General features: G+C 28.5%; 1 protein-coding gene and 3 pseudogenes across 2 annotated transcripts in view; 2 read left to right on the forward strand and 2 right to left on the reverse strand.

The window, feature by feature from the left end:
- The window catches only part of LOC149886781 (uncharacterized), a 2,077-nt pseudogene extending 1,674 nt beyond the window's left edge, over positions 1 to 403 (reverse strand).
- The window catches only part of LOC145190625 (signal transducer and activator of transcription 5A-like), a 21,756-nt gene extending 4,887 nt beyond the window's left edge, over positions 1 to 16,869 (reverse strand). Inside the window, exons 1-25 of the mRNA XM_090091203.1 lie at positions 16,651 to 16,869; positions 16,419 to 16,500; positions 16,279 to 16,332; positions 14,987 to 15,079; positions 14,767 to 14,865; positions 14,523 to 14,604; positions 14,208 to 14,254; positions 10,497 to 10,580; positions 9,724 to 9,872; positions 9,466 to 9,517; positions 9,273 to 9,376; positions 9,115 to 9,183; positions 8,934 to 8,996; positions 8,485 to 8,526; positions 8,350 to 8,389; positions 7,722 to 7,775; positions 7,521 to 7,562; positions 7,341 to 7,418; positions 6,915 to 7,007; positions 6,318 to 6,468; positions 6,068 to 6,120; positions 5,841 to 5,935; positions 5,623 to 5,753; positions 3,783 to 3,852; positions 3,578 to 3,660 (exon numbers count right to left, since the gene is read on the reverse strand). Coding sequence (XP_089947329.1) covers positions 3,578 to 3,660; positions 3,783 to 3,852; positions 5,623 to 5,753; positions 5,841 to 5,935; positions 6,068 to 6,120; positions 6,318 to 6,468; positions 6,915 to 7,007; positions 7,341 to 7,418; positions 7,521 to 7,562; positions 7,722 to 7,775; positions 8,350 to 8,389; positions 8,485 to 8,526; positions 8,934 to 8,996; positions 9,115 to 9,183; positions 9,273 to 9,376; positions 9,466 to 9,517; positions 9,724 to 9,872; positions 10,497 to 10,580; positions 14,208 to 14,254; positions 14,523 to 14,604; positions 14,767 to 14,865; positions 14,987 to 15,079; positions 16,279 to 16,332; positions 16,419 to 16,500; positions 16,651 to 16,775 — 2,035 coding nt within the window. The 5' untranslated portion in view covers positions 16,776 to 16,869. The remainder of the gene's footprint in view (positions 1 to 3,577; positions 3,661 to 3,782; positions 3,853 to 5,622; positions 5,754 to 5,840; positions 5,936 to 6,067; positions 6,121 to 6,317; positions 6,469 to 6,914; positions 7,008 to 7,340; positions 7,419 to 7,520; positions 7,563 to 7,721; positions 7,776 to 8,349; positions 8,390 to 8,484; positions 8,527 to 8,933; positions 8,997 to 9,114; positions 9,184 to 9,272; positions 9,377 to 9,465; positions 9,518 to 9,723; positions 9,873 to 10,496; positions 10,581 to 14,207; positions 14,255 to 14,522; positions 14,605 to 14,766; positions 14,866 to 14,986; positions 15,080 to 16,278; positions 16,333 to 16,418; positions 16,501 to 16,650) is intronic.
- A 7,222-nt stretch (positions 16,870 to 24,091) lies between these two features.
- On the forward strand, positions 24,092 to 25,718 carry LOC149886782 (zinc finger MYM-type protein 1-like; annotated as a pseudogene). Its single transcript, XR_016453564.1, has 4 exons — positions 24,092 to 24,383; positions 24,464 to 24,558; positions 24,640 to 25,202; positions 25,448 to 25,718. The product of XR_016453564.1 is annotated as a zinc finger MYM-type protein 1-like (transcript).
- Positions 25,583 to 27,210, forward strand: LOC149886783 (zinc finger MYM-type protein 1-like; annotated as a pseudogene).
- The last annotated feature ends 389 nt before the right edge of the window (positions 27,211 to 27,599 follow it).

Raw genomic sequence — 27,599 nt, forward strand, 5'->3', positions numbered from 1 at the left:
CTTGAAATCACTTCTTCAATTGATTGCTTTTGAAAAAAAGTTGAAATCTTAGGCCTTTTTGATTTTGATGCAGCTTTTGGTGTCACTTTTTCCTGTGTTTCCTTTTTGATTCCATGTTTCTTGTCTAAGTGATACCACATTCCAGTTGTGGAACTTGTGTATTGACTTGTATTTCCACAAATTTTGCAAGTAACTGTTTTCCCTTTGTTTAAGGTGTAGTGTTTCCAAGCGTCCGACATTTTGCCAAAACGCAAATCAAATTTAGTGATAAAGACCACAATAAATATGAATGATGAAGACATTGCAATGACATCGCAAATGGCGGTCGCTTTTTTGTAACGGTGAAAAAGAAAGAAAAAAAAAATCATCTAGAAAAAAACAAAAACTGTTAAAAGTAAAAAAGAAATATATATATATATATATATATATATATATATATATATATATATATATATATATATATTAAAGAATAAATGAAAGCATTAACAAAATTAAGCCAAAAGAAAAAAAAAAGAAAAAAAAATGTCAATCAAATACAACAAAAAGATATCTTTAAATTAAAATGTATGAAAAAAAAAAGAAGTTAAACGCTAAACAAAGTTAAGAAAAACATGGAACGTTTTTATAAATTCGAAAAGTCGAAGATGTAACAAAAATATATATTTTTAAAATTTATTTCTATGTTTAAATGTTGTGTAATTTTATTTTTTCTGTGATTTTGTCCCTATTTTTATGTTTTATAACTATTTGTAAATGACCGTGGATGTAATATCGTTTTCCAAAATACATTGATTGATAAATGTCACAAGAAAGTAAAAACGTTTTTCTTAAAGTGTTTAGACAAAACTAAACCAACAAAATCACTTTTCAAGCATAAGAAACAACAGCTTTGTTGACAGGAAAATGAAAATTAAATTTTTAATTAAATTTTTAATTTATTGGTTGAGCCATTTCAAGCATTCTAAAACATTTTCAAGCATCCTTCAACGTTATTAAAAAAACAATACTTGCCGAAATTTACCGACATCATTTTACCGGTAAATCGGTAAAACAATTTTACCGATTTACCGGTAAATTTTCGGTAAAAGCTCAACCCTACTTGAAATAGTCCTATGTAAAAAATTTGTGGGATTTTATGTCAAATCAACAGTTATTTTCTTTAGCAGGAGAGTCTCATTATAATAAAAACACTTCCTTATATAGATGTGCTTTTAAAACCTTTTCATAATTGACTAAAAGTTGACTTGACTTTAAAAAATGATAAAAGAACTTTACAAAGGTACTTTTCCTGGTTAAATAGAACAAACACAATTATTTAAAGGTTGGAATAAGCAGAGATAAATGATTTCTCAAGGTAAAAAAGAAAACAGTACTAATAGAGACTAATAAAGACATAGAAGCTGTACTAATAGTACTAACAAAGTAATATCTTCGGTGGTTTTATTGAACAAGATATTAAGGTTTTCTTGAGACAAGAAGTATCTATCTTTAAAAGAGGGGATAAATATGTTTAAGACCTATATATAACTATATACAAGTATACACCAGTTTCCCTTACATTGGTTGTATATAATGTTTTAAAAAGAATTATAAAATACTGAATTATAATCATCCTGCATCTTTTAGATAATAGTTTGATTAATAAGAACCAGCAAAGCTTTTAAATGGGTAAATCTTGTATAACAAATTTTACTTGAAAGTCAAGATATTTCAACCCAAGCACTGGATGAAGGATATCCTATCTATATTCTTTTTACAGACTTTTTGAAAGCATGTGATAGAGTTCCTCATTGAAAACGTTTATTCAAAATTAAAATGTATGGTATAAGAGATAGAACTCTTAAATGGATTGGGTTATTTTTAAGCAAAAGTTGTAATGTTTTAAGTGATGAATCCAGGGCTCTGCTCTGGGACCAATACTGTTTTTTATGTATATTAAGGATCTTCCTGATTACTTAAATAAATGTAAACTCAATGCTGATGACTGTAAAGTTTCTCAAATAGTTAACAATAGCAATCATAATGATCTACAGGAGGATAAATTATTATTGTTAGGTGGTGTAATGACTGGAGTATGTAACAAAATATTGAAAAATGTAAAGCTATGTAATAACTAAAAGAAAAATTTGTAACAGTAATGTTAGAAATTATAGCATTAATGATGGTGATCAACTGAATACAATAGAATATCAGAAAGATATTGGCACTATGTTTAAAAATGGTCTGAAAAAAGATATTGATCTTATTAACAGCGTAATATAGAGAACAAGATTTATTCAAGGATATTCAAAGTTAAGTCATGCTCAATTTAACCATCTTTTCTAAGAGAAGAAAGAAAGGTAATTTGATAAAGTTATTTAATATGGTTAAATATTATGAGCTAGTTATGATATCTTACTTGAGGAAAATTTGCTGACCAAAAGGACCAGCTAAAAGTTTTCATGAATATAAATGGAATCAAAAATACATTTTGGAAAACAGTAGTTATTCATTTGGACAAAATTTTTTACTAACCAAATCATCCTAATTTAGAAAAATCAGGATGACATGACAGTGACCAACTTTCAAGAAAATCTTGATGAATTTTATAAAAAATAACATTCTTATTTGATACAAAAGTTTTTCCTACCACAAATTTTTACTAAAATAAAAACATTAAAATTAATAATAATAATAATAATAATAATAATAATAATAATAATAATAATAATAATAATAATAATAATAATAATAATAATAATAATAATAATAACAATAATAACAATAATAACAATAATAACAATAATAATAACAATGATAATGATGATGATGATGATGATGATGATGATGATGATGATGATGATGATGATGATGATGATGATGATGATGATGATGATGATGATGATGACAACAACAGCAATAATAATAATAATAACAATAATAATAATAATAATAATAATAATAATAATAATAATAATAATAATAATAATAATAATAATAATAATAATAATAGTAATAATAATAGTAATAATAATAATAATAATAATAATAATAATAATAATAATAATAATAATAATAATAATAATAATAATAATAATAATAATAATAATAATAATAACAATAATAATAATAATAATAATAATAATAATAATAATAGTAATAATAATAATAATAATAATAATAATAATAATAATAATAATAATAATAATAATAATAATAAAGTAATAACTGTAATAATAAATTAATAATTGTAATAATAAAATGATAAATACTTAAACTATTAGAATATGAAAAGAAACCTTCTATTGACTAGCGCTAGCCTTGTGCTAACGATTTGCCACTGCATGAACTGAGGATTGTTTTAGTTAAAAGTTTTTGCACATTTTATATAGTAGCATTTTAGTGTTAATGCCTACTTTAGTGTTATTACGAGTTCATTTATTTAAGAGGTAAAACTTTAGAAAAAGTATTGATACTTTTACTTTCTTCAGCCGCAAAAAGCAGCTGAAGAAAGTAAGCGGAAAGTAAGCTGCCACTGTCATGTCATCCTGAGCCGCAAAAAGCGTAAAAGACTGAAGAAAGTAATATGAAAAGAAACCTTCTTTAGACTGGAAACCACCAAAAGCTTTTTCTTTTGAAATGTCTGGGTATAGGTGTGTAAGTTCAGGTAAATCAAATATTCTACAAAAAATTAAACAATTTAGAAAAAATTTTACATGCCACATATACAACCATAATAATAGTTATATGATATAAATACTTATAAAAACTATATAAAAAACATATCTTCTTGTATGCAATACCTATCAGCAAGACTGCGGATTGTTAAGTCTTTTGAGCTCCAAGGCTGTAAGTACCAAACTTCATCTTTACCTAAACTTTCAAAATGTGAATTTTTTAAAGTTTTACAGATATAGCTCAGTATAACCAAACAAGAGATATTTTAAATATAGAAACTAGGATATTTGTTTAGTTAAGTTATATATTTTTTGGATTTTATAAGATATAAAAAAATGCTTTTGAATTACTATAACAAATACTTTTGAATTGTTTTTCAAAATTAATTTTTTTTTTGAGTTTCATAAAAAATGGCAGAAAGAAAAACATAATAGAAATGCAGTATGAAACACCTTTTATTCAGTTTGAAGTTAGATATACAAACATGATAATAAAGAAGACATTTAAAAGAACAGAAACAAAATATTTTATGTTCATATTGTCAATCTATTCCTCCCCTCCCCCCCCCCAAAAAAAAAAAGCAAAGTATTATCAAAATAATAAAGATTCAGCAATTTGTGACCTAAAATTAATTTAAATTACAGATAACTTTGAAGTTTAGTATCACAGAACTACAAAGTTATCTATAAGTATTGTGAGAGTCAGGAGAGCTTTGATAGATAAGTCACAAATTTGTGGCTTATTATTTCCTGAATGTTAATACTTTGTAGAATAATGAGAATAATATATATAAATTTTCACTCAAATAATTGTAAAATATGTAATATCTAAAAGCACATTATTTACCACAAATTACATTAAAGAATAATTTGATGGTTCCTACTTTCAACAAATTAATAACCTTCAGATTAGCACCTGCAGATTTTTAAATGGGTGAAATTAGGAGGATAGAGGAAATTAGATAAATATACTGTATTACAGTATATATATCTAGTTTGATATTTTTTAGATTACTATGAATTACTGTGAATACTCAGAATGAATGCACTATATTTTTCAGTTACTGTGAATTACTGTGGAAATTTTCTACATATTATTGTAGCAAATTTCCACAGTAATTCACAATAACTGAAAAATATATTTCATTCATTCTGAGCAGAAAATTTTTTTAACAGAAACTAAAGATTTGATGACTGAAAAGATCTTAAGAGAAGTTATAAATGAATCAGTGTTTTTAAAAGGGCTGATTTGCTCAAAACCCATTTTTAAGAAAACTAAAAAAAACTCTTTATATCTTTTAATATTAAATATAAAGAATTTGTGTAATATATTTTTAAAAAATATATGCAAGAGTAACATTTTAGTACACTTTGATAATTGTTATAGCGTTTCACTTGTTAATAATTAATGTATGAAATTTCGAAAAATTGGCCCTTTTAAAAAAAATTGAATATTTTGAAATCGAAACTGTTTACATTTTCCACGTATTGCGGCTAAAAATACAAATCAGCTGGAGGGTGATTTTATCTTCTTACACAAATAAAGCCACCTGAAATTTTTTGATTTTTTTTAAAAGGGTAATTTTGAAGCAAACTTGCCTTTTTAAAAAAAATCAAAAACTTTCAGGTGGCTTTATTTGTGTAAGAAGATAAAATTTAAACACATTTTTAACATAAACTGATGAAGCTATCATAGAAGGACACAAAACACACAAAAAGTGAATTTAAAAAAAAATGTCAAATCAGCCCTTTTAAAAAACACCAATTCAATTTTTTTTGCAGAAAAGAAAAACAAAACATTTTCTTCTCTTCTTATATATTTAAATGCAACTGCAACTCTTGTCTAATTATAAACAAGCTAAACCACGTTATAAACTTAAATGCATTTCAAGGTAGAACTAGCAAAGGATCAAGAATATTTCACAATAAAACAAACCAAGTATTTTTTAAATATCATCTACTGTACCATTGACTTCACATCTCCATGCAATTGTTATAGCACCAACTTCACCATCTGAAAAACGAATTAAGAAAGTGCCAGGAGGTCTCTCCAATAGCTTTTTATGTGCCATTTGTCTGGTCATAAACTCTAGACATCTACAAAAATTTTAAAAAGTAACATAACTATTGAAAAAACAATCTCAGAAATGCGGGATCAAAACTACATTGGAAATCATTTCTCACTGATCTTTCCAATGTTCTTTAAGATGCTTTCGAACTACTTCTAATGCACCATGATACCATTCCCAAAACGTAAATGAACGACCTTTAAGGGGTTCCTGATAAAAGAATGATATAAACTTGATTCCTATAAAAATACCAAACTTCTGGTCTTTTTTTTTTTTTTTTCTTCAAATATTGAATGCTTTTTTTCTGAAACATAATTAGAAAGTCATTCAAAAAAATATTACTTTATTAAACAAAGACCATGGTATCATTGACTCAGGTGATATGATGTTTTTGTCTAAACAAATATTTTCAAAAAAACATTTTTGAGTAAATACAGCATTAAGTAGAAATGAGATACTAATGAGGAGGGAAAGAGGTAGAGATGAAAAGGGGAAAAGAAACTCTGTAAACTAATAATAAAAAGTAAATAAAAACAAAATTATATCAACTAGATTCAAAAGCTGAAAAGATGAATTTAAAATAAACATGTACCACTTGTAATATTTGAAAAAATCCTATCTCTAAGATACAACAGGTGATTAGTGTGCAATTCATGTTCAGCAGTTTGAATCCAGCGAGCATTTAAAGCCACTGCCATATCTTTCCAAGGGACTTCCTCTGGGACTTCAAAAGGAACACGATTCTACAAAAAACCAAGATGACAAAAAATATGAAAGAAAAAAGCTATTACAATTGTAAAATAAAAATTGTTGTTCTAAAATTTTGAGATGAGTGAATAAAACAGTTGAAGGGTTTATAGATGCGTTACATACAAAAAGTGAATATGAATTAGAAAAAAACAAAAGTTTCTCAACAATTTTTAACAATGACTTCATACATTCATAACAATGACTTAACAATGACTTCATACATACATCCCTTCAAATACTAATTTCTTAAGTAAAAAAGCATACATTGTATTTAGTTATTTCAAAAATATTCAAAGTTTTTTTTTTATATAAATCTTTTTATATGAATTTTTTTATATAAATATTTTAAATAATTAAATATTTGGTCTAACTTTTATGTTCTTTCAAAAATTTTATGTATGCTTTGACTAAGTAAAATGGTATCAACTTTTAGACTCACTGGCACTGAAAACATATTATCCCAAATAATTGTGGCTTCAGAATTGGGACCTTGATTGCCATGAACAACAACTACAACAGGAACAGTCATGCACTAAACAAAAAAACAATTTTTTCAAAAGCACTGTTAACACCCATTTTCAAATAACTCAGTGTTTTTGGTTTTCTAATATGACTTTAATATTAGCTAATAATGCTAAGATGACTTAAAAGTCCTTGACAATATTTTATCACTGTAATATTATTAGATAATAAAGTAGCATTATAAGATAAAATGATAGTTTATAAGATAATCACATGTATTAAATGTTCAGAGCTAAGTTATAACTAACTGCTTTAACAAATTATACTATTCTTTCTGCTGTTCTCCTCTACTGCCAGTTAGCCTTAAACCATACTTGAAACCTAAAACAAAAACATTAGTTACCTTAATCTCTATGGAAGATCCTTCCCACAAGTTTAACTTTGTTGAGAACACAAGTGCACTCTTCGCTTCAAGTACTGACTAGAAAAAAAAAAAAGATAAAAAATACCTTTAAAGCATTTGTTTTAAAAAATTTTAAATTTTAAAACCAATGCAAAGTTAAGTTTTGAATGTCTCATTTACCTCCTGACCCTTCCTGTCCTGACGTTTAATCTTCTTTAATTGCTGAATAATTCAAACATTTTGAACAATTATATACATTTTAAAAAACTAATTTCTCCATATAAAACTTTACTAAAAGGTTTCTTTTGATATTGTTTTTTTGAGTTCTTAAAGATTAAATACAACTGTTGATCTCTGTATTTGTTAAAAAGAACAACATACCAGGTTTTTAAATTCTGCTTGCAATGTTGATGTTTCTTTATCAAATTCCATAACCTTTGTACAAAATCAAAAATATAAAACTTTTTTTTTGTTATAAAAACTAATTTATTCAATAGCTGATGTTAAGATATATGGCACATGTAAAAGGCATTTAAATGAGTCTTAAAACAAGCTGATTAAACAGATTCTTTAGTGAATGATTTTTTTTACAACTCAACATATATGTTATCAATATTAAAACATTTTATCCTTCCTCATATGTTGCTTAATATCTGCACACAAAATGCAGCTAATTAAACCTGTTTGGAAATAAAGCACACATGCATAGAAAAGTTTAAGAAATTTAAAACCCTGAACATTGAGGTTTTTATGCATTTTTTTATCTGCGCTAAAATTTAAGATCATCATTTGGAAGATAATGATCTTTTCTTGTTATGTAATTTTTCAACCTTTTACTAGACTCAAATTTAAAACAGAAGAAGCTTCACTGACATTAATGATAACCAGAAAGAGCGAATTACAGAAAACAGCATTTTAATTTAAAAAATAAGTTTTTAGATGAAATAAAGCAGATAATTAATAATATGAATAAAAACAAAAGCTTTTTAAATATTTTGAGCAAGCTTACACATTTTTCATTTAAGATCTCACCACACGTACCAATTTCTCTAAAGAAACAATATTTATAACTTCTTTCCTAGAAGCAGACATTTGAATTACAAAATTTAAAAATTGAACAGTGAATTTTTTTAGTCAAACTTACGAGAGGTTTTTTCCGGCAAGTAACTCTCTACATTGCTTCTCACTAAAATACAATGAACAAAAAGCCAGTTCAGCTTACTAACTTTGACTTTAAAATAGACTTTTCATCTAAGTATGTAAACTTATTAAACAACTTCTTTATTGAAGAAAAAAAATATAACAAAAAAGGGAAACTAGAAAATATCAAAAAGTATTTATCTATTTTATTACTTTCACTTTTTAAATTCAAGTGTGGTGAAAAATTAAAACCTTAGCATGTTTTTTACTAATCAAGTTATCCAAGTAGAACTAATTTTAATCTTAAAATACAAATAACAAATGTAGTTTAAATAAAATTTACATAAAATACTCAGTTTTTTTTTAAAATGATAAAATTGTATTAGATGAAAACTGGTGAATTATTTTGTAAACAAATACTCTACAATGAAAAACATAAAAGTAACAAAAAACCTTAAAATAGAAACAGTAACTTCTGGCAAGGCCATCTGATTTAGTTTAGATCCGACAAGTAATCTAAATAAAGTAGCTTAACCAGACACTAAAATTTTCAAAAAAAATCTACAAACTAAAAGCTTGTTAGTGTCTAAGTAAAAAAGTATTCATGTATAAATACAGGAAGTCTTATTGGTACCTCACAGATGCTTGAAACTTTGTTTGAGTTTTCAAAACTTGTTTCGGCTGTTTATCTACTAAAAATGACCTGTAAGTAAAAAAAACAACAAGCCTTTAAAAAAAAGAAAATTTAATGGAAAAGATTAATTATAGCTTAAGCGCAAATTAAAAACTTACCATTGCACCAAAGTTGAAAACTCTTTTTCAAACTCATTACTCATGTTATCTAATTCTGGATGTATTGAGTTGGGAAGAGTCAACTGTTCTTCCAAAAGTCTAAACTATATTAAACAGCAGAAAAAAACCTACATCATTCATTTGCTAACAAAAGCAAAAAGAAAACGTTTTGTGTGACAGATTTTGATCTTACTTGTGTAGTGACGGGTGCAGCTTTGCATATTATATCTGTTGTAGCTTGAAACCTTTAAAGTAAATTAAAGTTCAAAAAAGGTGTGCATAAAAAAACAAAAACAAAAAAAATCCAAACAAACTGATTCCATGGTGGTTTGGATTGTTACAATATTTGTAAACAATAAAAAAACAGTGAACTGCAGAAATTATTTTTTAATCATTTATATTTTGTAAAAATTAAAGAAAAATGAAAAGAAATTTAAAGCCAACAACACACCATTTTTGAATTGTATCAAGGGGGTCTGGTTTTAGGGCTCCACTTAAAGATTTTTGTTGCATTGCTCGCCAACCAGCAAGCCCTTCTTGTAAAAATGTAACCATTGCTTTAACGTAGTGAACTACATCTCGTAGTCTAATAAGAATATTCTGAACCAGAATAAAAGGAAATTGTTAAACACTATTGTTACATTTTAGAATTTTTTTACTTCAAATGATATTCATAATCATGTTGATTAGCAATATCATTTAAAGTAAAGCATGATATTGGTATCAGTTAATTAGTTGCCATCTTGCCATTTGTAATTAGCAACATCTAAGGACATCCGCATTTACAAAATTTAAAACAACTACTATGTAGTATGTTGTAAAACCAGTTAAAATTTACAAGAAAAACTTAAGATAAACATCAATATACTTATTTAAGCAGCTTTGTCAAAACACAATAACATATAAGTCTACAAAAAGTAATTTTTTTAATTTAAACTAAAAAAGAATAATGAAATCAGACTGTAATTGGACCTTTTTAAAATAATTATCTTTTAAATATTTTTACATATTTAGAACTTTTATATTGCAAATAGAGTAAATTATGTTAAACTAACAGGTAAATCAGAATTATTCAGCGTAATCATTTAAAGCCATCTCTTCTCTTAAATATTAAAACATTATCCATTATAGAAAAATGGTTTTAAAACATTTGATAAGATGATAAGATATGCTATTTTTAACTCAACAAATAAAAAAAATCATTATTTAATGCAAGCAACTCACTTTTCTTGTAACTGAAATCCAATTCCCTGTGCCAATTAGAAATTTCTCAAGTTCATTCTTTTCATCTTGAGCCTTTTTCTTAATCTAAAAAATAAACTTAAACTTTAAATATGCTTCTTTGATATAGAATGATGTAGTATAGAACAAGATTGATATGGTATAGAACAACTTAAGCATAAATTATAAAAGACATAATCACTTGTGTGAAACAAAAATTATTGCAATCTACAGCTCTAAAAACCAATCTTGGAAATAGATCAATAAACTACTTGGCAAAGCATTCCACAAACTACTAGTTAAGGAAGCATCCCAAAAATGCTTATTAACACTTCAGGAACTATGCAATAATGAAACTTACCAGAAACTAATAATAGCTTATTCCATAAACTGTTGTGTAATGCATAAATAAAGGCTGTTTAAAGTTCCTCAATCAAAATTAAAGAAAGCTAAAGTATAAAAAATGTTTTATATTTTGTTTTGATTGGTAATAGTTTCAAAAAAACTTCCTGAAGCATCAGCATATTTGTTTAATAACTTGAAAATAAACTAGGAGATGTTCCCTCCATGAGAAAAAAACTGAATGAACCAAACTTTTCTTAACTCACTTAAATCCCTCTCAAAAAAGCCCAAAAATCTCATTTAAGTTTTGGATTAACTTTTAATTAACTAGCTAAATTGAAACAAATTTTAGCACCTGTAGCTTGTGGAATTGTGCAGCCACTTGTAATTTTGTGCAGTAGCTTGTGATTTGATTTGTTCTAGTTTAATTTACGTGCAACAATTTGGCAATTAAATGAATCAGTATTTTTTAATATCAATGGGAAGGCTCACTGTAGCCCCTTGTCTATAAAAGATTGATAGGTAGAAGACTAAAAAACACTGCATGCATGTGCTTTAAATAAAAATCCTAAAGAAACTTTAAAGAACTATTTCAGAACTAAACTACTAATATATTCCAAACTTTCAAATTTGTTTATGAAATGAATAAGCACTTTTAATCCTTTACTAAATAAAAATGAACTTGAAACAGAAGGAAATAAAGATAATAATGGAACTAGAAGAATTCAAATGCTACAATATAATGGTTGTAAATCAGTAAATTGCTAAAATTTTAGGGTGTGATTCAGAACTGCTAGGTTGATTATTTACATTTTGTACTTCCTTTCATACTATGAAATCTTATATTTGACATTCTTTCAAACTATAAATACTTTCAAAATATAAACACTTCTGTTCTTTCAAATACTTTATGTTCTTTCAAAGGACATTGGTAGCATTATTTTACTATCTTGCACACTAATTTAAAAGGGATATTTTGTGCAAATTTTAAGAGAGAAAGAAAGAAAGGAATTGATTTTAGTTGAACTTAAAATATTGTTGAGAAATTTTATGTTGGGTTTAGACATAAGAAGAGATTTTGGGATAAAGTTTAAAAAGTGTTAAAAGATGGTTTTTAAATAAAAATTGATTGTGCGTTACAATTATTGATAAATAATTTTAAAATAAGTTTATATATACTCAATAAATAAAAATATCATATACATTTTGAGCTTAAGAGTTAGTACATAGTTATTATTTGAATTAGGAATTTATTGATAAGATAGAATGTAAAGTTGTTAGAGGTTGATAAATCAACAATTACACAAACTATTACACAAACAAAATTACAAACAATATACAAACCACTGTCCATACCTTTGCACAAAGCATCCACAAATACTTACATAAGATATGCTTACCAATTTACACCTCACTGACCAACAAAATATATAGATAAACAAACTGAAAAAAGGCATGATAAATACCACCCTCAGAATAAAGATGACCCTATAACTTTTTAATTAGCTTTTGATCGATTTGTGGAATTTTTGCAATTTTCTTTTTCTTGTCAGTAATTTGAATGTTATTTTTCAACTTAAAACCCAACTTCTGTAATTAAAAGAACTACTTTATCAAAGTTAAAAAATTTTAAAAATTTTTGAGTAAATATTTATATCAAGTAAACATTATTTTATGTCCAGTTATGGGCTGCCAATAAATTTATAATTTTCAAGAAAAATAGTCATAAAAAAAAGGACCATTATCCTAAACTCAGAATGCACTTGAATTCCGGCTTTAGTTTTATTAAATTAATGTAAATTAGCATAAACCATTTAAATTTTAAGTGATCAGTAATCTATGGAAAAATAGAAAATGTAAAACCATTTACAACCATATATAACAAAAACTTTTAGGAAATACACTTAACCACAAAATTAACACTTTAGATTCCAATTTATTTTGACTTTTGTCAATATTATTATAAATTTAGAAAAACATATTAAAAAAGAACACATAAACAGAATTATTTCCATGATAATAATAAAATTGACTTTGAGGATTGTGAAAAAACCAAAAATATGGTTCATATAAGAAAATAAAGTAAAATGATTATTATTGTTATGCACACTAATACAGCTTCATTTGAAACATTTTTGACTTGTCAATAACTAGTGTTACCATTTCTTGATGTTATTACAGCCTGACAGCACTGAGGCATACTTTCAATTAGAGATCTAATTGTTTCTTGAGGGATATTTTCCCACACGCGGATAAGACTTTGTCACACTTCATCTAGGCTGTTAGGTGGTGCATGTTGGCTTCTAACACAACATCCCATCATGTCCCAAAGACGCTCTATTGGGTTCATCTCTGGACCACAAGCTGGCCACTCCAAAACTTGAATATTAACATTATTTAAGTATCCAGTAACAATATGTATTATATGTGGTCTAGAACTATCCTGCATAAGAAGGAATTCATCTCCAATGTACGGTGCAAAAGGTACCACAAAAGGTTCTAAATTGTCTGCTATGTATCATTGAGAAGTCAGACATTCACCATCAACAATAAAAGCTCTGTGCGAACTGTTAAAGATATTCCACCCCATACTATAAATGAGCCGCCTCCATATAAAGTGGTTTCACCTGTAAATAAGACCTGCCCCCAATCATGTAATTCCCAACTCATATGACTCCTTGCAAAAGCCAGTCTGTTTCTTTGGTGATCTACAGACAATCTGGGACCAGTAGCTGCTGACAAGGATGTAAATTTAAAGCAAAAAGTGTTCTTCTAATGGTATCTTGGCTAACAGCAGTTCCATGAACTTCAGTAAGTTGTATTTGGAGACTTCATTCAGTAATGAACTGTTCTCTCAGTGATTGAAAAATCAGTCCTCCTTGGCATTGATAGTTCATGGTCTGCCTTGGCCAAGTTTTCTAGCATGATCATTGGTCTCTATAAGCTTTTGTAGAAGTCTAGAGACTGTTGTATGAAACACTCCAAACCTGCTGCCAAGTTCAAGTTTTATTAATTCTTCATTAGACATTTCAATAATTGTAACACATTTATCACAATTTAAACTTCATTTAATAAGTTGTACTGCAAACAGATTTGTTACTGAAATGATAGCTATCTTTTCTACTGTTAAAACAATTTAAAACCAATACATAATTTTTTTTTAAAGTGAGGTTTAATTACAGCAAAAACATGCTAGTTATGAAAAGCTGCTATAATTTCAAAACTATATAAGGAAATTGGACTAAAACCTACAAAAGGTTTAACAACAAACATTTTTATCATCTTTGTAATCAAAAGTTTAAAAAATTAATATTTAAGATGATGGAATCATTTTAAAATAAGGAATAGCAAGTAACAATAATTGTAACACACTTGAGTTGTTTGTTCATTTGATGGCTGTCCCATTTGAGTTAAATGTTCTGCATAAAGAAATAATACATATACATGTATGCATACATACATACATACATACATACATACATACATACATACATACATACATACATACATACATACATACATACATACATACATACATACATACATACATACATACATACATACATACATACATACATACATACATACATACATACATACATACATACATACATACATACATACATACATACATACATGACATTAATTAAGTTTTAAAAATTACCACAAAATATTACTAAGATTTACCTTCCAACTGCTTGAAATACTGAAACTTCAGAAGGAAATCTTCTTGGTGTTGACGAATTTCTTTAACTAGTTTTTCTACCTCCTTTAAAATAAATAAAACATTTTAAAAAAATTCTATCATTTAAATTATTTTTTTGCATTATGGGAAACTTTGAATTTAGATTAAAACAAAACCAGGTAACAATTCTCAAAATCTTTAGAGGCTTTGAATATTTTTGAACTGTTTTTTAAAAATATGCTTTACAATAATGCAGGATTCAAGTTTCAGAAGAAATTGATCAGGATTATCAATATTGCAAACTTCAGCTGCTCCAGAAGCTACTGGTTGGATCTCTGGTAAATTCTATAAAAAATAATTATCACTATCAAGCCTATTGAAGTATTTAAGTGCTTTACATACTGGTATGTAAGCCAATTTAGAATAGAAATAAATAACTTAGTTATGATGTAAATAAAGCTCTTACTATAATTTTTTCTGCGTCAAGCAGTCTCTTTTCTTCACTCAATAAAAACTGGATTGTTTTTACAAAATGATTTGGTTTGCCTTGAAAAGCAGCCTAGAAAAAGGAAGTACTGGCAGCTAAATAATTACAGAAAATGATCATAAGAACTTCTATTTAAAAAAACTACATCAAAATGATGTAACTAGCTAGTTACCACCCAACTTATTATTTTTAATCATTACTTTAAATAACTTTTAAATTGCATTTGATTAAATAATAAAGCTCAATGGCAGCTTTAAAAACCATTAATTTTCTGTATAAAAAAAACAATCCATCTTAAATCATAGAAACAGATCGTAACTCTTTTTAAAAAAACCTGAAAATACTTTTTTCAATTAAAAATTACTTTACCAAAATTTCAAAATACTGAACCAATTTTTTTTATTTTATTGGTCATTTTGTTTTAATTCTAAGGAAAAAGAACACAGACATGTTTTGCGTACAAAGCTTAGATTCAGATTTTAAACTATTACTTCCTAAATTATTTAAAACCTTAATCTGAGCTTTGTTCAGATATTTGAATTGCCAAAAAAAGCAAATCACAAAAGTTTAATTAGTTTTTCGGATACTTAATTTAAGTCAATTTTTTTTTACGACGTGGAATTGAAAATTTGTAAGCAATCAACAAGTGAGGCTACAAAAAAATGTTTGTCTTTTTCAAAGACCATTAAATCATCAATCAAACTAGCTTGAACAAAATTGGAAATGAAATCTTTTTATATTAGAGTTATTCCATTCTCATATATATGAAATGATAATAGATACTTTCTCGTACTATCAAGATTTGCATATTAAAAAACCCCAAAATAAATTATTAACTAAACTGAAGAATAACATTAATGGACTTGATTTTCTTTTCATGTTATTCAAGCCATTTAGTTAATCTCTCACCCTAAAATATAACAGAATGTCAAATGTCAGCTAAAAAGTGTAAACATCCTCATTTTTTTACTACTGTGAGCCAATTACTTATATCTTTAAAACATTTAGTACTGAGTTATTGGAATTTTCAGGTGTACTTTAAAGGTTTCTTTCTTTAGAATTACTAAAAGATTAATAAGTTTCAACACATCTGGTTGCTTTTTTTTTTCAGAAAATAATTTGACATGGAATCACCCCACCACCCATAATTAAAAAAAAAAAAATCAATTTTCAGCATTATATAATAAATTCAGGCTAATAAAAACTTCAGGAAAATGTAAGTCTATTAAAGATTGATAAATTTTTCTTTAAGTAAGAAAATAAAAACTTACATCAAACTGTTTCTTGTATTCTAAGAATCTCATCTGTGTTATTATATCTTTAGCCTGGTATATAAATAAAAAAATTATGATGTCATAGGTTCTAGCCATTTTTACACAGATTTTTCTATATTAAAAAATTTAAAACAAACCTGAGAGTGAATTGAAATTTTTGAAGAAAGCTGAAATAACAAGTCAGCTGCTTGTGGGATATTATTTTCACTGCTAAACTCCCTGAAAATAATTAACTATAATAATAAATATCTATTATAATTAACAAATATTACAAATAAAAAGTTACTCTTTATCAAGATTTATTGTAAGGAAAGTTAACTAGGACCAAAAGTTCTTAAAATATAAATGTTACAAAAGATAAATCATTACCAATTTTGTCCCTCAAACCAGTCAGCAAATATTGCTCGAATTTCAATATGTACATTATGTTGTTGGTACAATTCTGCAACTTTGATTCGACAACTTGAATTTATGAGCTCATTCCATATGCTCATTGTTCTCAAAGTACATATATACTCTGTCTATGTATATTTTGTTGGAATAAGAAATCTCTTTACAAAGTCTACTTTTAACTAAAACTTTAAAAAATGCTTAGTGTGATATAGCTTTAATATACAATTATAATAATTTTGGAAAAATTCTTGCTATAAACAAAGTGAACAACTTTTTTACAATGAAAAGGAAGAATAAATTGAAAAAAATGTATATATATATATATATATATATATATATATATATATATATATATATATATATATATATATATATATACACACAAAATCTTAAATTAAAAAAAACACTTTATTGATTGTAACAATAATACATTATAACATGATATAAGCATAATAAAACCATTTCTAGCAAATTATGCGTACACATTTGGAGGCAGGATAGAACTTACAAAAGGAGGACCATTTTCCCTAAAGCAGAACAATTGGAAACCTTTGTAAAGGAGGAAGATTTAAATTTTGTCGTAAACAAAGAAGCAAGAAAATCATCAGAGGCATGGCAAAATGATAGAACAATTTATAAGAACTGATCAAAATGGTCGTGGGAGATTTATGCCAGAGGAAAGATACAATATTAATCAATCACCCTTTCCGTTTGCAATTGATATAATAAAGTTTACGCGTAGTTTGAATAAGGCAATCCAGAAAACAGGCTCAAATAAGCTTGGGTTAGCCAATCTCTGGTTTATAGAAACTGGTTAATGTACCAAACAAATATGCTTCTCTTCTTCTAGAAATCGTCTCAAAGTTGCTGTAACTTTTCATAGATTTGGTGTGCGACGACGAGAAAACATCATGGCATCCCCAAGTAGATATTTATTTTCAAGTATTTTTTATTTTTATTTTTATTTTTATTTTTTCACGATTCAACCATTATAGCCGCGGAATTGACCTTTCCACAATTGAAAAAATAAGTGATTTCCGAGAACTGTCTCGTTAAATAATTCCCGGGGTTTGTATTTTTTTTGTCCTCCTACATAGAGGTTATTTATAATTTTCACAAGGTGGAGTAGTGAGCAATCAGTAAAAAGAAAAAAAGTTCCAAAACGACTTTTAATTCCTTTCTTAGATGTTTAAACACAAACTTCCTAAAACTTTATTCAGAAAAAAAATTAGTTTTCTGTTTTACAATAGTTTTTTGAAAAAAAAAAGCAAAAGAAAAATAATTGAATGTTTGCTGTAAAGTTGTACTTCTTTGGATCGTAAGCCATCGTTTAAAATAAAAAAAAAAAGTTTAAAGTTTTCATATTCTACAGTTTTGTATCTTAAACGTTTGCGTTTTATATTATAATCCTAGAAAACTCTTTCCAGCTCCTCTTTCACTCTTTTTTTTATGACATGCTATTAGAAATGGGTCCTTAGTTTCAAGTGATAATTGCTATCTTTTGCTGCTTTGGTGGAGGCACCAAGAAAATACAAAAATGGCTCTAATTTTCTATTTGTTTCTCTTGAAAATTATCAACGTAACAAATTTTAATGAATATATTATGCTAATAATGTTTTTTGTTAAAAAATACCAGGAGGTTTTTTGTGGAGAAGAGTGGGTGATGCTGTTAAACCAAGACGTCTCTCAACTCAGAATAGTACCAAACATCTTCAAAAACTTGTTTCTGCTATAACTTTCTTAAAACCTCCATCACAAAATTTCATCATTGTAAATAGTGTAAGTTTACTTTTCCCAGAGTCACTTAAATAATGTAACAATAAAAACTGATTTATTTGAACAGCAAAAATTGTGCAATAAAACAGGATAAAAAAGTGGACCCACATATTCTGTTGAAAAATAATATTTAATGCAAACCTCAAAAATTATTATATAATCTCTTGACTGCTTTCTTTAACTAATCTCTAATCTCTTGATTAGAAAAGTTTAAAATTTTCTCGATTAGAAATAAAAGGAAAAGACTAGTACAACTATTAATACTATTAAAAAGTCTAAGGCCATTAGATGGGCGGATTGGTTGCTTTTAAGAAGAAGGATACAAAAGCAATGTTTTTTTAAATTATTTATTTTATTTCTTTCGGTATAAGTTTTAACTAATTTAAAAAAGAAGCTGTTGCAGGATGAAAACTTTAAAGGTTTACATCTGTAACAGTGAAAGAAAACTCGACAAACGGAATGAAATAAAGTAATTGTGGTAGAAGACTTCTGCCAAATATTAGAGAAAGAATTTGGTAACTAGATGTTGAAAAAGACAAACTTATTGATTGATGTTATATTTTGGCTCAGAAATTTTGAAACATTTCGATACGATAAATATTGGTCTACATTAATATTCAGTAAAAAAAAATGCCGTTCGATTCTTTTAAACATATTGGATAGTTCGCAAGATAATGTTTACTGGTATTTAAAAGAAAGAGAAAAAAAATGAATCTTTCAATTATACATATGCTTAGCACAAATCAAATGTTTTTTCTCGGATTTATATTGATCAAACTTGAGATCGGTTCAACAGCGATTATTTCTATGCTGATTAATTCAATAGTATTAATTTATTACAAAAAAAAAGATCTAATGCTTCTTTAACCTAGGTTTGCTTTATAATTGCAGACCAACAGACCAATAATTGATAAACTACCGAGAATAACCAACCAAATTCCGAAAAATTTTTACTCATGCTATTTACTTAATTTTTAGAGAAATTTATTTACTTATTACTTAGTAGTAATAAGTAGATAAATTAAAGCTGATCATAGATCTCTCATCATGAATATTTATTGTTATATCAATTTAGAGATCTCTCACCATAGTTATTTATTGATCTGTCAATTTGTAGATCTCTTATCTTCATTACAAACTTTGATTTATCGATCAATGGTTCTCTCACTATGACTATTGATTGCACTTTGCTCGGCTAAATGTTTTTCTCTCTTTCATAATCAATATAAATCTTAAGATTGTTTTAACGATTAAAGCTCTTTTAAATTAAGACCTTTATTTTATATTGGAGTTTAAAACTTGAAGTTGTCACATAAACCAAAGTTCAATGATGTTTCTGTATTAACTAAGTTTTTATTCAGAGTTCAATGTCACTTCAAGTTTTATATCTTGTTAGTTTAACACAAATAAATTTGTTATTTAAGCTTTGACAAATCCATAGAGTTAAACTTTCATAACAATACACTCGTTTTTTTTTTGAGCGCCATTGTTTGAAATACACATAAATGGGATTTGAGTCTATTTTTGGTTCTAACTTTTAAGTCTGTTTCGTAAATATTTGACACAGAATCATGAACAAACAACAAATCGGTTGGTAAGAATATTTGGGTTAAGTTAGTTTAGTTTAATAAGGTTTTAGTGATGTTAATGAAAAGTTCGGGATTAAGCTTTCAATAAGTATTTCACCGAAGGATCTTCTAGACTTGTTCGTTTAAAGATTAACTATTCGTTTCATTATCCTGACATTTTTATATTAAAAGATTGCTACTTCAAATATTATAGAAATTCTAATTTTTTTGAAAAACAGCTTTTTTCTGATGTTTGATAAAAAGAGAAAAATGAATTCAAAAAAATTTTATGTTTCATGAGGAATTTATATCACTTCATAGTTCTTTAGTTAAAGCCTCAAGATTTCAAATTGAGAAGGAAAAAAGTAACTCTGAAATAAATTTTGTATTTACTTTGTTGCATTAATTGGAATTTTAGAATTAGAGATCTCTTTTCACTCTTTCTCTAAAAATTAAGTAAATAGCATGAGTAAATACTTCTCGGAATTTGGTTGGTTATTCTCGGTAGTTTAAATAAAGCAAACCTAGGTTAAAGAAGCATTAGATCTTTTTTTTTGTATTAAATTAATACTATTGAATTAATCAGCATAGAAATAATCGCTGTTGAACCGATCTCAAGTTTGATCAATATAAATCCGAGAAAAAACATTTGATTTGTGCTAAGCATATGTATAATTGAAAGATTCATTTTTTTTCTCTTTCTTTTAAATACCAGTAAACATTATCTTGCGAACTATCCAATATGTTTAAAAGAATCGAACGGCATTTTTTTTTACTGAATATTAATGTAGACCAATATTTATCGTATCGAAATGTTTCGAAATTTCTGAGCCAAAATATAACATCAATCAATAAGTTTGTCTTTTTCAACATCTAGTTACCAAATTCTTTCTCTAATATTTGGCAGAAGTCTTCTACCACAATTACTTTCTTTCATTCCGTTTGTCGAGTTTTCTTTCACTGTTACAGATGTAAACCTTTAAAGTTTTCATCCTGCAACAGCTTCTTTTTTAAATTAGTTAAAACTTATACCGAAAGAAATAAAATAAATAATTTAAAAAAACATTGCTTTTGTATCCTTCTTCTTAAAAGCAACCAATCCGCCCATCTAATGGCCTTAGACTTTTTAATAGTATTAATAGTTGTACTAGTCTTTTCCTTTTATTTCTAATCGAGAAAATTTTAAACTTTTCTAATCAAGAGATTAGAGATTAGTCAAAGAAAGCAGTCAAGAGATTATATAATAATTTTCATTCCGTTTGTCGAGTTTTCTTTCACTGTTACAGATAAAAACCTTTAAAGGTTTCATCCTGCAGCAGCTACTTTTTTAAATTGGTTAAAAATCATACAAAAAGAAAAAAAATGAATAATTTAAATTATTTTGCTACTTGAAATATTGTAGAAATTCTAATTTATTTGAAAAACAGCTTTTTTTCTGATGTTTGATAAAAAGAGAAAAATGAATTCAAAAAAAATTTTATGTTTCATGAGGAATTTATATGTTACCAGCTAAAGTAAAAACATTTCTGTTTCTAAGGAACCAAATATTATTAAATAACTTGTTACCAAAGCAGAGATCTATGCAGGGCCGTTTTTGGAGCGTCGTAGGCCCTAGGCACTTTGCATAAAAATGTAGCTGTAGGCCTTTCTTTCAATTTAAGTGTCATTTACACTCTATTCAATTTACATTACTTTTTAATTTTTGTACGTAGTCGTTAATGGGCCAACAGTCGCTGTTTGTTTGATTATTCTGTATCTGTACACATGTTATGCCTTAAAGAAATTAAATTGTAACCATTTCATTAATTGTATTTCTCTCACTATCATTACTTTAGTTATGATCATGAAAAGCCATTAAAAATTCAGCAATCTATGGTTTGTTAATTGTTTTAAACGTTTGTTTAAATTTATCAATAGTTTACGTTAATTTAAAAATGAAATTCTCAGAATTCCACGTATTGTTTTAAAAAGTACGATTTTATTTGGTAGGTATTTTTTTTGTTATGATTACGTTTTTGTAAATTATTAATAAGTTTTGTTAAATGTAATGTTTTATGGAATATATTTAAATGTTTTCCCCCTCTTTAAATGGGTTAACATAATTTATTTTATTTTTATGTTTTATGTCTATTCTATAGTGAATATTTATTATGATTTTCAGAAATTCAAGTCGTCCGATGGCGATGGGTACAAGAGAAAGCACGAATCTGGCTATATTAAACGGCAGAAAAAGCAAAGGAAAGAGGATGCATTAAAAAAAATGAAAGATTCTTTGCTAAAATATGTTAATAAAGTAGATGCTACTTCTGGCAATGACACTTCAATAAACTCTTTCGTTTCTTCAGCAAGTCCAGGAATAGTAATACCAGAGCCAGAACCAATGCTGACTGACACTGTGGAACAATGCGGTTGTGTAATGAGTTTTACAAGTGAACCAGTTATTCAAGCAGATGCGGAACCAACAGTAGCAGATTTAGGATTGGGAATAAGGAATAGTAAGGAATCTATTTCAAATGATCCTGCTGAATGGGAATTAACTGCTGATCTCATAGCTTATTATGCAGAGAATATCCCATTACAGAATTTGAAATCTGATTTAAGCTTAAAAGGTAGACAATTTGGTGAAAAGATTAAATATGTACGCAAGGAATATTTTATAAAAAAACAGGTAAATGGAGAAATTGTCAGCAGGGATTGGCTCATATATTCGCCCTCAACTGGTAAAGTGTTTTGTTATATTTGCAAGATATTTGGTTGCAAAACCGGCAGTGTTCATACTAATAATGCACCATGGAATCAATTTATAACTGGTTTCGATGATTGGAAAAATGTTATTGCTAGGATAACCTCACATGAAAAATGAAAAGATCATTTGGCTGCTGTGTCGATGATAAAGCAATACAAAAAGTCTACTCGAATTGATGTTGAACTTCAGAAGGAAAAAGAATACGTATTTAATCTTGTGGTTGGTATTCTTCAGTTTCATGGAATAGACATCAAAAATTGCCGATCACAATCTTATGATAATGCCAGCAATATGAGTGGAATATATTCTGGTGTGCAAGCTAGATTCAGAGAGATTAATCATTTAGTAGAATGGGTTCTATGTGCTGCCCACAGCCTAAACTTAGTTGGTTCAGCTGCCGTGGAGTGTTGTTCAGCAGCTGTAAATTATTTTGGTGTCATACAGTCAGTTTATAATTTTTTCTCAGCTTCAACGAAGAGATGGTCAACTCTTAAAGAATTTATTAAAGAAAACGTATTTATTTTACAAAGCTTATCAGAAACTAGGTGGTCCTCTAGAAGTGATGCCACAAGAGCTTTCTATGCAAATTACTTACAAATTCGTCAAGCATTTTGTGAAGTCACTAACACCAAACATCAACCACCAGCAGGGCCGCCGTGAGGGGGGTCTACTGGGTTGTTTTGTCCGGGGCGCCAGGTCGACAGGGGCGCACGAAGCCGAGTATAAATAATTTTTTTTTTCATGTTTATTTAAAAAAAAGATGAAGTACTGGGAAGCAGCGTGGAAAATAAGAAAGCAAAAGCAGCCGGTCAATTTGACCAGCTAAAACATATAATAGACGGTCAATTGCTTTATTTGGCCGGTCAATTTTTTTTAGTTTAAATTTTCAACTTTGTAATGAAGTGCTTCATAATTGGACTTTTTAAATAAAAAAAGTAATTAATGCTTTAAAACTAAGAAATTAGCATTACTTTCAATTTGAAAGTAATGCTAATTTCTTAGTTTTAAAGCATTAATTACTTTTTTTATTGTATTTAAAACTAATGTTTTGAAAGTTTCAAAACATTAGTTTTAAATAAAGCGATTCTTTTTATATAGCGGAAACTTGCAAATAAAGTGAATACTAATGATTAATTTAACAACCCGCTGAAGTAAATGTTTAAAATAACTTTAGTGCACGGAGATTTTCATTCAATTAAAAACGGAGATTTTTTATTTTATTAAAAAAAGAGATTAGATTAAATCCAAGTAGTTTGATATTGATATAAAATATTAAAACAATTTTATTAAATTTATTTCTCTAATTTTTAAAATCTCTTAAATTTGAAACAATTTTGAAACACGTGATATCGATGTGATAGTCTGATAGACCCAATCAAGAAGAAATTCAAACAGTTCTTTGCTTATGAGCGGATGCTGTTTCAAAAAGAATTAAAACATGTCTGGTTTTAAAAAGAAAGATTCTGGTTGTCAAGTAAGAAAGAATGCTGCTCAAAGAACTGTGAATGAGGAAAAGAACAAACGCACTCTTCAAGACTGGTATTACAGTTACAAAAAAAGGAGAAGATGAAAGTCCTACTGCTTCAAACTCTTTCCTGCCAAGTCAATCGATTCAAGTAGTAAATAATTTTCCCCGTGAAAGGATATTTTCCCATTTGATTAATTCAATGTTATATAAATTTTTAACTTATTTTTATAGGTTGGAACTGAAAACGATGTCACTGACATTTCTGAAAGCTCGGGAGAGCCCCTATCAAAAATCGGAATGGTAGCTGTGAATGAAGAGAATATTTTGATAAGTTCTACCTCTTTAAAAGAAATGATGTTAATAAACTTTTAAGCTAATAAAATAAGATTTTTTAAAATTTATTCTCAGGTGTTGCCAACAGAAGAACCCATCGCTACCATTCCTTCCAATGATCCTGCATTGTGGGCAGCACATCTTTCCAAAGTGAAAAGAGATTCTGCGCTTCTACAGGGGCTTCCTCGAAATCCTTCAGCTTTCCCGAAAGATTCTAATAAGAAGAAGGTTCCTGAATCAATTTTCTACGAAACTTCTCTCAACGGGGAGAAGACATGCCGAGATTGGCTGGTCTGGAGTGTATCTAAGAAATCATTTATTTGCTTTCCGTGTTCTCTGTTTGGAAGCAAACAATCTTTTGGGATCGGACACCAGTCGCACCTTCTAAGATGGAATGATGGAATAAGCTACAACTGGCACAAGCTACCTGAGAAAGTCAAAAGTCACCAGAATAACGCCCAGCATCGAAACTTTTACATAGAATGGAAAACGGCGCTAGAAAGCTTAGAAAATCAAAGCGGAATAGATGCAGCTCTTGAAAACTCGATACGAGATGAAGCAGCCAGGTGGCGTGAAATTCTACGATGCATCTTAAATGTTACTCTTTTTTTAGCGTCACGAAACCTTAGTTTCAGAGGTAAGTCTATTTACAATTATTCTATTGTGATACCGACTATCTTTAAATCTATTTAGCTTATATTTATAAGATTAACTAGATATTTTGGAAATTATTAAATAAAATAAATCCTACTTTGTTCTTTTAAATAAATATGTTATAATATTCATAAATCATAATATAAAATCATCATAGAATCATCATAAAATAAAACAAATGCTTCTTTATTGTTTTAAATAAATCTGTCTTATTATTATAATTTTTAGGTTCATCAAAAATGATTGGAGAAGAAGACAATGGCAACTTTCTAGCTACCCTAGAGCTCTTGGCCAAGCACAACAAGACTCTCCAACTACACTTAGAAGAAGTTTCCCGCTGCCAACAAGAAGGTAACAAAATGAATGCCCATTACTTGGGCTGGAGCACTCAAAATGAATTCATCAAAGAGTGCGGAGGAATCGTTCACGGTGCCATCATCAACGAAGCTCATATGGCCATCTACTATTCCATTCTTGTGGACGGGACTCCGGACGTCTCTCACACCGAGCAAATCACTTTTGTTCTCCGCTTTGTATACTTTGGTACTGACAAAAGATGGACCGTGAAGGAGCGCTTTCTGAGAGTCGAGAATCTTGAAAAAAAGAGGTGCTGACATTGCCAAGCTTATTATGGACGTCTTAGAACAAAATGGAATTGATCTCAAAAACTGCAGAGGTCAAGGATATGACAATGGAGCGAACATGTCCGGTATATACAAAGGAGTACAGGCAATTATACTGCAAAAAAATCCTCAAGCTCTCTATATGCCATGCAGCGCTCATAGTCTCAACCTTGCTGGTGTTCATTCTGCTGAATCTTCGGTTGAAGTCAAGAACTACTTTTGCCGAGTCCAGTCACTTTACAATCTTTTCAGTGAAAGCCCTAGTCGTGGAAAGTCTTGATAGAAATCACTGGTTTGTCCCTTCATCAAACGTCGCAAACTAGATGGAGTGCGCGAATCGAGGCCGTGAAGCTGTTAGCCAAGCGATCCAGGGAAATCCTCGAATCTTTGAAAAAGCTCCGCGATTTTGATCTAACAGCTGATCAATTGAATGAAGTAAAATCTCTGGAGAAGTGGGTTCATTCATTCGAGTTCATCGTAATGACAACCTTTTGGTATAAAACTCTTCAATCAATCAACTACGTGAGTCTTGCACCCCAATCAGAAAATATCTCCTAGGACGACGAGATGAAACTCATTAAGACTCTTATTGAAGATCTAAATCGACTGAGATCATCTTGGACCAGCATCCTTAATGAGGCACGTTTGATAGCATCTGGTCTTGCTTCTTTTGGTTTTTAATCAGAATTTGTGAAGAAGAGGACGAAAAAAAGGAAGACCTTTCACGAAGAGGTGAGGAACACCGCTCATTTCCATGAAGACAAAGCAAAAGAGTTTGAGGTGAGCGTATTCAATACCGCTCTTGATACTCTTATTCAGCAGGTCAGAGATAGATTCCAAGCTGCTGAGAAGACGACGAATATGTTTTCATTCTTGTGGTCATTAAAATCTCTTGTTATGTCAAATGAAGAAGAATCAGAAGAAAGTGTTGAAGCACCTATCCAATTGGAGGAGAAATGCAAGGTCTTGGCACAAATCTACGCGACCGATGTTGAGAAAGAGAAACTTATTGAAGAGGTCCGCCACCTCGATGCTCTGAAGCGATCCAATCTTTTTGGTCCAAAAGAATCTCTCACTTCCATGACGTTATTGAATGGAATATACCAGAAAGGTCTTCAGCCGCTCTTCGAATCAGTCTGCATTTTGCTGCGCATCTTCAACACAATCCCTGTTTCTGTTGCGGAAGGCGAGAGATCTTTTAGTAAGCTTGCTCTAGTTAAGACAGCTTTAAGGTCTACAATGAGCCAAGAACGACTCACGAATCTTCTGGTTATTTTCATTGAGCATGATCTTGCCAAAATGTTGTGCTACGGTGAAGTGATTTCCAAATTCGCCATGAGTAAAGCTCGAAAGATCAATTTCCTCTGAAGTTGAAACAACAATAGCTGTTGTATTGTAGACAAATTTTTGCTTTTAACATCCAATAGTGTTTAATGATTGTCTTTGGTCTGTTTCTACCATGTTCTAGTGTCGACTTTATCATTTTATGTATGAGTGTATAACCAAGTCAAAAGACATTGCAATGTTCATTAATTAAAATTAAAAAATTCTATATTCTTTTATCCTCTTTGATTTGTTATCAGATGGCTTATTATATGTATTGAATTATGGATCATTAGATCAGCTTTCACTTTCAGTAGGGCGCTTGGGAAATTTTGACCCTGGGCGCCGCAAAGGCTCACGGCGGGCCTGACCACCAGCAGCTGTTCATGAAGCGAAATCACTGGTTAAACATTTAGACTACTTTGAATCTGCGT

This window comes from Hydra viridissima, unplaced genomic scaffold, assembly GCF_058129835.1.
Source record: "Hydra viridissima isolate aposymbiotic clone 2 unplaced genomic scaffold, HvirCarnegie_v1 scaffold_6, whole genome shotgun sequence".
Taxonomy (NCBI): Eukaryota; Metazoa; Cnidaria; class Hydrozoa; order Anthoathecata; family Hydridae; genus Hydra; species Hydra viridissima.